A 12661-nucleotide genomic window follows, 5' to 3' on the forward strand; every position below is an offset into this window, starting at 1 on the left:
TCTTTTTTTTCCTGCACAGCACTTCCGTTTTATTCCACTACAAAAAAAGAGGCATCTCAAGAGCACCAGTAAAAGCAGAACAGTGTCCAGTTCATCTCCGCCACACTCTGGACTGTTAGCCAAGCAAAGGAAAAAACAAAAGGAGTCCTTTTAGTCCCAGAGAAAGAGGTCAAACCTCTCAACCGTCCACTTAGACATGCAGCAGAAGTGTACTGTGAAGCTCCTGCAGAAGCAAGACGATGCTGAGAGATCAGGTCAGGAGACAAATTAAATTTAAAATCAGCAAATGACGCAGCAAAAGAAGCTGCTCCTCTCTATGAGGAAGAAGGAGACAAAAGACTGTTTAAAATCTGCCTAAACTAGCTGAGAAACAAAATCACACCACAATGGGTAATAATATAATAATACTCTTAAAAATATTTCAAAGCAGACAAGGATACAAACTCCACCCAGAGGTGTGTCCAATCAGGAGATATACTGACAGGTTCACCTGGCTTGCCCTCTTGTTTTTTGTTTTTTTTTTGGAAGTGCAGAAGGCCGTACAATCATGAAAATGTGACCCAACTCTCCCGTGCCCCCCACCCCAACCCCCCCACCCAGTCCAGCATGCATCTCTAGGTGAGCAGGACATAGTAGGACAACAGCAGACTGGCTGCAGCAGTAGCTGGATGTGAGTGAATTCTTCAGCAAATGGAGGAAGCTTGCTTTCATGGTTTGAAAAAAAAAAAACAGCATAAAGAGCAGCTTGAGGCAGATTTTTGGAGTTAGTCATAAAAACCCTAGCACTGTAAGAAACTAACTGAAAAACATCCTCCCCCAAGAGTGAAGTACCCTAATTCTTTAAATAATAGTCTGAGCTATGAAAATCTCAACACAGGAAATGTTCCTTTACAATTCTTTGCTTTGTACATTAACAACATTGATTACTCCTCCTGTGTACATTCAAGCATGAAAATCCAGAGTGAAAAAAATGCTCAAGTTTCTAAAAACCTTTTGATTTGTTCTCAGTAGATCGGCCTACAAAGGTTTCAAGAGACTGTTACGTTCAGAAAAGATAAATAAAAATGTGATTGCTTCTGTCCAAAATGTGAAATTAAAAATGACCTTTTTTTTCATTTTCAAGTGGAAATGCATAGCAGGAAAACGTATCCGTTCGTTTCGTCACACGTGGCTCTCATAGAACACCTGGCAGGGAGGGGTTTTATCTGCCGTGGGTTCTGCTGCAGCCCGTTCACTGCTCTGCTCCCCCTCAGCATCCGGCTGCTCCTCGTGTTGAAGAGGAGCGAGCGGTGGGGGTGAGGAAGGGGAAGGAGAGGCGCCTGTGGCCTCCAGCTGGGGTGGAGCTTCTATGCTGCAGTAGCCACCGACGGCGAGCGGTGGGTGGACTGACACCTGGATGGCGATGTGCTGCGGCTGCTCGTGGACCGAGGAGTTGTCAGAGTCGGCGGCGGGCGACTCGCTGCGCTCCCTCTCCCTTTCCCTCTCCCTCCCTCGCTCCCTCTCTCTCTCCTGCAGGATGGTGAAGACGTCTCTCGCCCCGATGGAGGGAACCCTGCAGGCTGCGTCGTGCCGCCCCTCCGGAGCTTGTCTGACAAAGGTGTGCCTCATCTCCTCCACCCCCACCACCTCCAGGATCTCCTCCATGAAGGTGCGGCAGTTCATGATGAGCGGCGGCAGCGGGATGCTCCGAGCCAGCTCCTCGATGTACCGCGCAAACTCCATGGTCTTGAACTGCGTCACCTTGGCCAGCTCCAGCGTTTTGGCCGAGGTGATGATGGGGATCCTCTTGGCGATCTCGAAGGCCTTCTGCAGTTTCTCGGCGCCCTCGGTGCGGAAGAACTCGTTGATGGCTTTCTCCGTCTTCTTCAGGTGGCTGCTCATCATGCAGAGGCGCGTGACGTTCAGGGCCATGATGATGGTGAAGGTGACCAGACACACCACCATGTAGTACACGCCCATGTCGCCGTTGGTGAAGACCACACGCAGCGTCACCGTGCAGTTGGAGCTGCCGTGCACGTTGGACGCCATGCAGGTGTATTTTCCACGGTCTGCAAACTCGATGCTGGTGATGTTGAGGACACCGTTGTCCAGCAGCCACCACTTCCCACCTACAGAAACACAGAAACTCATAAGGATGGAAACCAGAGTATCAACAAACCACCAGCCAAACCACTAAAGAGAAGCTGCCGTTTACAACCTGGGCTTCTCTATGCTGCCCTTCTGATCGTATTCTGTTTGCAAAACTTGCTATTTGTTAAAAACCTCAATGACTAACTGCTGCTGCTGGTGATTTTTCCCATTTCAGATGATTTTTTGCACCCTTTTAGCAATTATTTTTGTGAATACAGAGTTACGTTCAGTGAAATGAAACCTAGGATAAAGAGAACTGTCATTTTTCACTACAGTTGACAACCACCTACTGTTTGGCAGTAAAACCTGCAATGTGTGGCTCATTAGTTTTCATACAGCGTGGCACAAACATCCTGACCTGCTTTTGAAATCATGACTAATACCAGACACTACATAACCAACTGAATATGCAGTTTGCCCACTAAGTGACTGAGTCTGAAGTCGGTTTAAACCCTGAAAAATCCTCTTAATGCATCTGTTTCCCTGCAGAGTGACTCCACAGTAAGCACTCCTCTGCAGTGTTTCTGCAGCTGACGTTTGCCGATTTCTAAGAGGAACATGTTTGATCAGATTTGCTGATGTTGTACTGTTCTGAGTCTTTGGAGAACACGCTGTTTTTGCCTCATTTTGTTAGTATACAGAATGTCTTTAAAACAGCAGCATAATCTGCGATTTTAGTGTGATGTCAGTTTGAAGATGTGTACTTGATACCAGATAAATCAGTTTATGGTTTTTAAAGGGAACACGAAGCATGTTTTTCATCCGTGTTCGTGTGTGCAGACCAGAGAGCAGGAGCAACACTGTTATTCCCGTGTTGTCAATATTTAAACACAAGGCAGCATCTCATCTTGAAACGCAAGATGTGCTGAGGTTTACGTCACTAACCAGAACAAGACCAATCTATCTACGATGTGGAGTAGAGAAAGCATAACCCTCGTGTCGTCCTGCGAGTCAAAATTGATTTAAAGGTTGAAAATGTGGAGAAAAAAAATCCAGCGGCAGATAGTTTCACTTCTACCTTATTAATGACACACCTGAATCATATGATTGCCCACAGGTAAACATTGAAGCTACATGCAGTGACAAGTAACTGGCAACACCAGTCAGATAACACCAGTCAGAGTATGACAGCTGCACTGATGTGAATCAAATGTGTTTCACGGTAGAACAGGTTTAAATGTGCTGTTTGATCATCTTTACAAGGTGATGATGTGGCTGTTTGAACTGATAAGCTAATGTTATGACAGCCTTTGTGCACTTTAAACAGTTCCACATGTGCTTTCTTTTGGATCAATACTACTACATAAAATATAAAACCCTAACCAGCTAGCTTGGCTACGGATAAGGACTGGAAACGGTGAAAAAGCAAGCTTGGCTCTGTGTCAGGGTAATAAATAACATATCAGCACCTCAAACGCATCATTTGCTATCTTGTGTCTTTAATCCCATCTAGTTGTGACATCTTGGGCCTCCGCTGGGTGCCTGATAACTCTTCAGAGTGAAAAAATGCACAGACCCCACAGTAAAACTAATGGTATGGTTGTTTTTATACTTAAAATTGATATACAGGTGAAAGAAATGAGATCTAACACGTTAATGACTGAGCTTTAGAGGTGCTGGTAGGTAGATTTAGTTTCCTTCAGACAGAACTGAGCAACATCTTTGACCTGATTCCAGTCTTTGCAATGGGACTGAACTGTTAATGTCTAATGCAGCACGTCTGACTCAGGGTTTAAGTGTCCTGTAAAGGGTTTCTATAAAGTCATGCAGTCTTCCTTGTGTGATAGTCACATTTTTAAATTGTAGTCATGCTCTGTTAGGTTTTAAATCAGTCAAAAAATGAATACTCAACTGAATTGTACCTTTTAAAAATAAAATTGCAAATCAAATCACAATTCCTATCGAGTTCTGCACTGAGCTGAGCTAACAGGTTGCTCTCTGTCGCTTCAAATTAAATTTTATTCTAACTTTACCAAGAAACTTAACAAGCTAATTTCTCAAGTTGTCAAACTAAACTCTTATCTTATAAAGTTCTGCAGCCAATCACAGTGTAGCTGTGTGACATTTACTACATTATTTTTGTGCTCTAAGTGAGTGGAAAGACTACATTTTAAAAACCCAACAACAGCAATGTGCCTTTTACAAGAAATGTCAAGTTCACCGACGTCGATCTGTTAATACTTTCTATCTGCTGGATGCATCTCTGGGTCGCATTTATCCACTAGCAGCAAAGCTTCAGTGAATTCTGTTGCAACTCCTCCTCAACTAGTCGCTCTCTCTGCTGTGTGGGAGTACAGATGGAAAGAAATCACAGAAGGCATCTCTAAATCTGTAGTATGTATGAAGTCTACAGACCAGAAAAACACTACTGCCGCCTCCTACTCTGCAATCACGATCAATTTCCCACTCCGGTATCCTCAGGACGAGATGAATGGGCAGTCAGGAAATGCAGCCTGGCTGACAAACAGCGTCCCACCCATCCGCCTTTTCATGTCGTTTGCTAATTTTATCTCCACCAGCGGATCATATGATGTGCTTCCCAATACTACAAAAGCAAGTTTGTAGGGAAAAAGCAACAGAAATGATCCTGAGTAACAAACAACCTGCAGGTTAACAGCACTTCTCTGTAAATAACCTGTTTATTACGGGGTGAAGTCTGCTCCCTAATTGTATTCCTGACTGCCCCTCAGACTCTGCTCTGGGTTTGTGGCTCGTAAAAACAACGCTGCTTCCCTTCTCGCTCATGGCAGGTTGCAACAGGTCGGCTCAGGAGAAGCGACAAACAACAAACGGCTCTACGCTGCATTCCCTCCGAACTGGATTGCTCCGTTCAAGCACCAACAGGAGGCCCGGGTGGAGCAGAAATCACTTCCTGAATCCAACAGGCAAAGACTTTCAACTGCAGCGACAGAATGTTCGCCACCAGACAAAATGTGCAAATGATTTAGCCAAATATCCCTCTAGAACACAAGGCCGTCTTACCTGTGTGTTCAGAGGGCCGATTCAGCTTTCATTAACTCTGCGTGTGAAAACTGACCCTTTTTAAAGTTTAAAATGTGGAGAAAAAAATATTTTCACAGTGAAACTTCTGATGTCCACATTTTCAACATTTTTGGGAAATTTTTAAAAACTTTTTGGTGGAAAAAAAGAAATATTAAAAATGTTTCTTAAGAACATTCACACACAAAAAAACCAACCAAAATCCAGCGAATTTCGCTGATTTTGGTAGATTTTTTGTGAATGTTCTTAAAGAAAATGTTAGAATTTGTAACGATATATATGCCATCACTTTAGAACTTTTTAGGATTTTTTTGAAGATTTTTACAAATGTTTTGAAAATACAAGAATTTTCTTGCTAGATTTGGGGGATTTTTAAAAAAAAAAACTTTCAAGGGAAACTTTGAAGGAATTATTGGAATTTTCTTCCTGAAGGTTTTGCAAATTTTCAGAAATTTGGGAAATTTTTTTTTTTGCTGAATTTTTGGATTTTTTTTAGACAAGGAAACAATATTTTTTGGTGCACATAAAAGAGGACAACAGGAGGGTTAAAGACTCAAAAACAAACCTGCAGATTAGCAGAACTAAAATCAACACTTCCCCTCACTTCTCGTCTTTTCACTCTCCCTTCCTTTTTTGAGTTTCAACTGTCATGATTGTTCAACACTAAATTATCCAGAAAACATTCCCCATGACATTCAGGTGTTTATTCTCACTCGTCTGTTTTCTTGTGATAATCTCAGTTACTACAACTGTACCGTCACCACACAGCAGGGAGCTTCACAGGATGAATTATTTCAGATCTAATGACTGCCTGATAGAATTAATAAAGGTTCATCTCCATTTTAAGACGAGGCCTTGAGGTGACTGAACCAGAAGGTGAGTGGGTTGCCGCTTTTTTTTTTTTTTTTAAACTGTGGCCCAAACAACTCAATCACTTACTTTTTGTCAAAAAAAAAAAAAAAAAAAGAGTCGAACACTTACTATAATTGGTGTTCTCCATAACTAAAGGGAAACAAGAGCAGCACATGATGTGGATTACTACTTAACCTTGTGCACTGCTTGTGTCTTTTTGTAAATCAATGCATCAGAATACACCAAAGTAGCACCAATACACTGTTTTTTTCACATACATCTGCAAACACTCCAATTTATTGCCACTTCTACACTGTGAATCCTACATTTGGAGCCGATGGGGTTCATTTTTACTAACACAAATGAGCGGTTCAGTCTATATCTTATCTATAGTCTGCACCACAAGGTCTGAACAATATGACAGAACAGTCGTTTTACCATTTCTCCTCCACTGAAACTACAATAAAAATGCTGATGTGACTTTTGCAGCGCTCTGCACCAAACAAGCACTTTCCCTTACGTCTGGAGAACATGATTAGTAGGCTGGGATATCTCATTACTCTTAAAATGATACGTTGGTACACAAAAATTGCACTTCCTGCAGTGTGGATATTGCAGGTTTGATAATAACTGGACTACCTGTTCAGCCCTACTGACCACTTTCTTGCAGTGAGTTGTATTTTTGTCATACCTTTAAGAGTGGGTAAGATAAATGGATAGCTATTTTTATATAGTGTACCCACATCCTAAAACTGCCTCGCTCATGTTATTGATCCCCACTGAGCTGGCTGAGTGGATTGTTTTGGATTTTGGGATCTGGGGGTTTCTATAACAAAAAAGCGACTCACAGTAATTGTGTTACGGTGCAGAATTTCATTACAGCACCCTTTAGAGAAAGAGCAGCATTAGCTTTTCACACACCAAATATTAATGAGTGGGTCTTATTGTTGGGACTGTCTGCTAAATTTAAGGATTTCTGTGGGTGTAAAATTTCCTGGGGAAATGCTGTAGCGGTTATGTAGTACTGACTAATGTGCTGAGATTAACCCTCCTGTTGTCCTCATTTATGTGCACCAAAAAATATTGTTTCCTTGTCTGAAAAAAATCCAAACAGTCAGCAAAAAATACCCTAAATTTGGAAAGAAAATTCTTGTAAATATTTCAAAAAATGAGTAAAAATCTTCCAAAAAAATCCTAAAAATGTCTAAAGTGATTACATGTACATCAGTAAAATTTTTAATATTTTCTTTAAGACCATTCACATAAAAATCAACCAAAATCCAGCGAATTTCTTAAATACACATTTTTTTAAATTTCTTTTTTCCACAAAAAAATGCTCAAAATTTTCCCAAAAATGTTGAAAATGTGGACATAAAAAAATCTATTTTTTTCCACATTTTCAAACTTTAAAACAGGTCAATTTGAGCCACAGGACAACACGAGAGTTAAGGATTTTTGTGGGTGTAAAATTCCCTGGGGGAAACGCTGTAGTGGTTATGTAGGTTTGCAAGCACTGACTAATGTGCTCAGATTAAAAGAATTCAACCCTACTGTTTGTTAGAAGCCTTCAGTCATTCATAGTAAATAGCAAACCTGACCTCCTCTGCGTTTGCTGCTAATTAAATTATAATGGAGCGATGGTGACAAACAGAACAGGAAACCAGGTTTAAAGTAACGGTGCAAAGTGTCTCACCGCTCGTCTCCGTGTCCAGACGGTCTCCATGGGAGTTGAACCACTGAACGCTGGGGAACGGCTCTCCGGTGACGTTGCAATCAATCAGTGCGCAGCTCCCCTCCCGGGCAATTATCTGGCTCACTTTGGTGAGTGCAACTGGGACAAATCCGCCGTCTGTCAAGTTGCCGTTCTCCGTACGGTTTCCATCCGTGTCCACTGATAAGGCCTCGGCGGTGTGAGAGGCGATAAGGGACACCAGGAGCAGGAAAATAGATCCACAGGCCCGGTGCATTTTCTCCGACTGTCGGTGCGTCACCTGCGGTGGAAGAGACTCTGTCATTCCTCCCAGCACTCCATCCTGCAGACTGGCTATCTCTTGATAGTGGAAGGCAATTTGGTCTTCAGCTCTCTGGCATGAAACAGCTCACTGAAACAAGACAGTGATTGGCATGTATTAATGAGGGACAAAACAACACGTGTATGATCAGGGCTTGATGCTCAGCAGCTGCAACAAACTGATAAGAAGGTAAAAAGAACTAAAATGAATACAGGACTGCAACAACTGGTTATTCACTGGCCGGTAAAATGTGAAAATACAGTGAAAAATGCTATTTCCAAGAGTTCAAGGCAAAGACTTCAATTATTTAGCTTTGTTTAAGCACGCAGCAGTCCAAAACCCCGAGATACTGAATAGATTTACATTTACAACTAACCTGCATTGAGCTGGTTCTCAATTTGATGGCCTATTGAATAAAATATCGTGTAAAAGAGCCTGAAATCTGAAGGCAGCCAATACACAATTCCTTGCATTTGAATTCTTCTAACTGAAATAATGGATATTTGGACACTGCTATTGTTGCTAAATTAAAGCAAATGGGCTGAATAATAACACTATCAATCAAATCTTCCTCAGCCCTAAAAACCACCCTCGCAAAAGGCAATGGTTTTAATAAAGCCATGATCATAACATACCACTATTTTCATTTAAGTTCACATGACTACACATCAGGATTTAGCTAGCCTGGGGCTTCATGAAGACATAATCTGGCTAATTATCAGAGCTAAAGGCTGTTACATCATAGGAAAAAAATCAAATCTACAGTCAAGGATCTCTAGCTTACAATAACGTCCAAGTGCATCGGTTTAACGTTATATTTCCATCTATAACTCTCTCCTTCGTTGCAACAGCAGCTACTGGCTGGACTACTATGAAAACAAAGCCACACTTCCACATAACGGAGCTGTGTGTGGGCTCCGTCTATTTTCTGTTTACTTCGCTGCCATACATACAAACCCGAAACACTGCAAGATTAGCTCCGTTTTTTAATTCAGTTAGGAGCATTATAAAGAGCTAAATGTACCTTTTAGCTTTATTTGAAAGGGCTCTGAAGATTTGAAAATGTGCCGTTTAGCCTAAAAGCTAACAGACATATAAGAACAAGGGCGTGGGATGCGGCTATGTGCTGGATGGCGGTTAATACATCGGGGGACCTTTCCAGAAATATGCCACAAAAACACCGTTTACACCGGCCTGAAAGGCGGCGTTTTCTGCATTTTCACCGACTGACGGTGTGTGGCAACGCTTAACAATAAACATGACGGAAAAATAGTCGGAATTATTCACACAGAGGGCGCACAAAGCTGTGAATTTACATCGAGAAATGCAGCAAGAGCCCGACGGTCCAGCAAATGGCCAACTCGGCGTCGACGAAAACGAAGCTAAAAACACCACATTCGCCGGTACTGAAACACAATTTTCACACTCACATCATGATCTGTCGTCGGTCGAGCTTGAATGTTTGGCAGGAAACACCGCAGTCGATGCTTGGTCGTCGGCTAGTCCTCCTCCAGCATCTTCATCCTCCTCCTACCGCTGCATGTCCGTTCTGAGCCCACAACTAGTTTGCTGACTGAGCTCCAGGACTCAGGACTCACTGGGAGGCAACGTCGCCGAGTGGGGTTGCTCAAGTTGCATTGCCCAGCAAATTAGACACATATTGCCACCACAGTATTGATTTCCAACAATATAAAATTATGTTTTTTACAATAAAAGCGTGGCCATTGTTGCAGGTCTCTAAATAACTTGGTTCAAAGCTGCACTAATTGACGTGTTGGTCACGTGACAGCAACAGAACTGCATGTAAACAACAATTAATTATCATAATGTTAACAAACCAGTCGTGACACATCCAACAAATGAAAAGCTGCACTGATTTACAGTCATTTTCAGCTCACACTTCCTCACTTATTTGCTATTAATTTAATAGCAGCTTTAAAAATTGGATTAAGCGTTAAAATGTGCCCATAAAGTTGAACAATCTATCATTAAGGTAGAGATATTTTCTAGTTCTCACATGCAGACAAGTGAAAAATTAAAGTAGAAATCTCAGTAAATGTAATTTATTACTCCGCCAAGGACCGCAGCGTAGTTATGTGACGATCGGTGTACGTTTATCCTTCCGTCTGTCTGTCTGTGCACAACATTACTCTAAAATGGACTAACAGATTTGGATGAAATTTTCAGGGAAGGTCAGAAATGACACAAGGACCACCTGATTAGATTTTGGCAGTGATGTGGCCTATAGTCTGGATCCACGGATTTATCAAAGATTCCTGTATCATTGCTAGATAAGCATAGCCTCACTATAACAACATGTGAACACTACATCAGATGCCTGCTGCCGATCACATGATTGGATCCTACTACAAATCCACTGCTGCGGACTTAACCTTCAGGAATTTATACAACAGAGCAACCTTGGCGGACGACTGGAAGGGGAAATAAACGACAGAACCAGGCTGAGGTAAGGCGACCATCTGCCTCGACTGGTTGGCAAGAGAGTGGGGAGGAGGAGAGAGGGGAATAGGAAAATGATTAAATTAACATGAGTTATGCGTACTTTCACAAGGGGCCTTTGCTTTCCTGTACTGTGTTATTTCTGTCGATTCGTCCTTCCTCATCCGTCTGTATTTCTGGTGCATGTTTGCCTTGAGTCTCCCACGAGGACATGAGTAAAGTCCGGGCAGCTTCCCAGCACAATGAGTGAGAACCTCGCTCACATAAAGCATAAGGGCATTTCATTTTGTGGCGCACTAAGTAGTCTATCTGTGTTTGTGTGTGTGCATTAAGACATGGCGTATAGTTACAGGTAAATGGACTGAGGTCAAAACCCATTCAAGCTAAGAGGTTGGACTATAATAAAAGACACTTCAAGTGGACTGTAGTGCTCCTGGATTGCAGACAAAACAAAAAGCAGCTTCCCTTTCAAACCATAAGGAAATGCGCATTGTAACAAAGATCCCTGGAGAAAAATAAAAGGCAGAACAAAAGCACCTCTAAATATGAACCAAGTCAGGGTCATTTGGGCTGTTGTTTCATTTGATAACTAACAACCTTGAGGTCACAGTAAAAATGTGAAATCGATGTTATGCAGCGAGGCCTCGGCACAAAGTCAATAGCTGAGTCAATAATGTTCCATCTATATGGATATTTAAGAGGATGTGTGTCTGTATGTGTGGAGAGTGCATTTATGATTTCAAAATGGTTTGAAAGGGAATCATTTAGACTTACAAACACTTGAATTTTTCCATTTTGTGAGAATTTCTTGTGATTCTACACCGCATTTCTTCATATTTTAGAGGGCAATGCTTTAACTCCACTGTCAAACAGCTGCAGTGATTACTTATTTTTGCATCACCCAAACTTACAATAAATGTAAGAATTATGATGAATTACTCAAATTTTAACAAAACAAGAAGATACCGTAAACAAAAACACTGCCTTTATATTGTAAATCCATAAATCAACTGTCTAAAAGAGAATTTTTTAATAAGAAAAAAATCCTCGAGATAATTTACATTTGCTCACTTCAAAATCTAAGGGGCAGGTACTTTTAAAAGAGTATACTTCCATGGTTTTGCATCTTTTACTTGAAGATTTTATGACTCCCTGTAAGAGCTTTAAGTGTTGCCTTATTTCTAAGCCACCGCTCTGATCCCGTTATCTTTTAGTGATTAATGTTTCAGCTGTACACAGACACCTCTGAGAACTTGGTCACACCACTCACAGGGTGCTACATATTTACACAGCAGGGAGAAAGTCTGCACAAAGGGAAGGAAAACAGCTTCTACCGACAGATGGGCCTTGTTGTCAGCAGGTACTGTTATGTGATAACTTACCGTGCAGATTTTAAAATAAGATGGAGATGCTGCAGCTCAGTTACGCACAGCAGCCTCACCTGAACTTGTGGTTTTCACACTGTCAACTTAACAGTAAATGTTGAGTTGAATTGTCTTGATTTGATGCAGTTTTTAAAGGAGAGTTGTAGTCTCCAGTCCGATTGAGAATGCTTTTTGAACCAACGTTTTAATGGTTGGACAAAACCACTACATCAGCAACCTTCCAGGGCGACTCTGGAGGAACAAACTGTCTGTGAACGCTCCAGAGTTTTCACAACTTTGAACAAGCCTGACCTAACGGCTCTCACTTATTTAACATCTACTGAATGCGAGGTTGTCGATGTGGCTGCATTTTGCTAAAATAGATGGCGAAATGTCAAGTGTAAACTGCACAGGTAGACGCAGATGGTCTATAAATGATTGATGTAGCCTCCAGGTTTGATAAGTAGAGCTGAAGCTGTCTTGAACCTGCATTTTGTCCAACGACCAGCAGGGGGCGACTCCCTCAGATTTATAGAAGTCAGATTTGATAGAAAACTATCCTTTTTCTCATTTAATGTGCTACTATAATAAACATTTTCTTCATTAATTTATGGTCTCAATCACTACTTTCAAGACTTTGTGTATACAGCATGATGCTCATTTAGTAAATTATGGTCCCATTCAGATTGAAACAGACAATAAAGCAGCAGGGGATGTTTCAGGGATTGACAGGCCGCTACTGTATCACTGTGTCCTGAAGTTCTCAGTCACATCCACCACTTAATGGTCGAGTTTCAAGCAAAGCGCCAACAGCAATTTAAGTTCTAATTTACATCTTTTGTT

The 12661-nt window shown here is 41.6% G+C and overlaps 1 protein-coding gene across 1 annotated transcript; it reads right to left on the reverse strand.

Moving 5' to 3' along the window:
* On the reverse strand, positions 1-9609 carry mfap3l (microfibril associated protein 3 like). Its single transcript, XM_022217210.2, has 3 exons — positions 9425-9609; positions 7676-8084; positions 1-2108 (listed from the first exon to the last, which is right to left on the reverse strand). The coding sequence occupies exons 2-3, from the start codon at positions 7995-7997 to the stop codon at positions 1162-1164; spliced, it is 1269 nt and encodes a 422-aa protein (XP_022072902.1). The 5' UTR covers positions 7998-8084; positions 9425-9609; the 3' UTR covers positions 1-1161.
* Positions 9610-12661: the final 3052 nt, after the last annotated feature.

The sequence above is a fragment of the Acanthochromis polyacanthus genome, chromosome 23, assembly GCF_021347895.1.
Source record: "Acanthochromis polyacanthus isolate Apoly-LR-REF ecotype Palm Island chromosome 23, KAUST_Apoly_ChrSc, whole genome shotgun sequence".
Classification (NCBI taxonomy): Eukaryota; Metazoa; Chordata; class Actinopteri; family Pomacentridae; genus Acanthochromis; species Acanthochromis polyacanthus.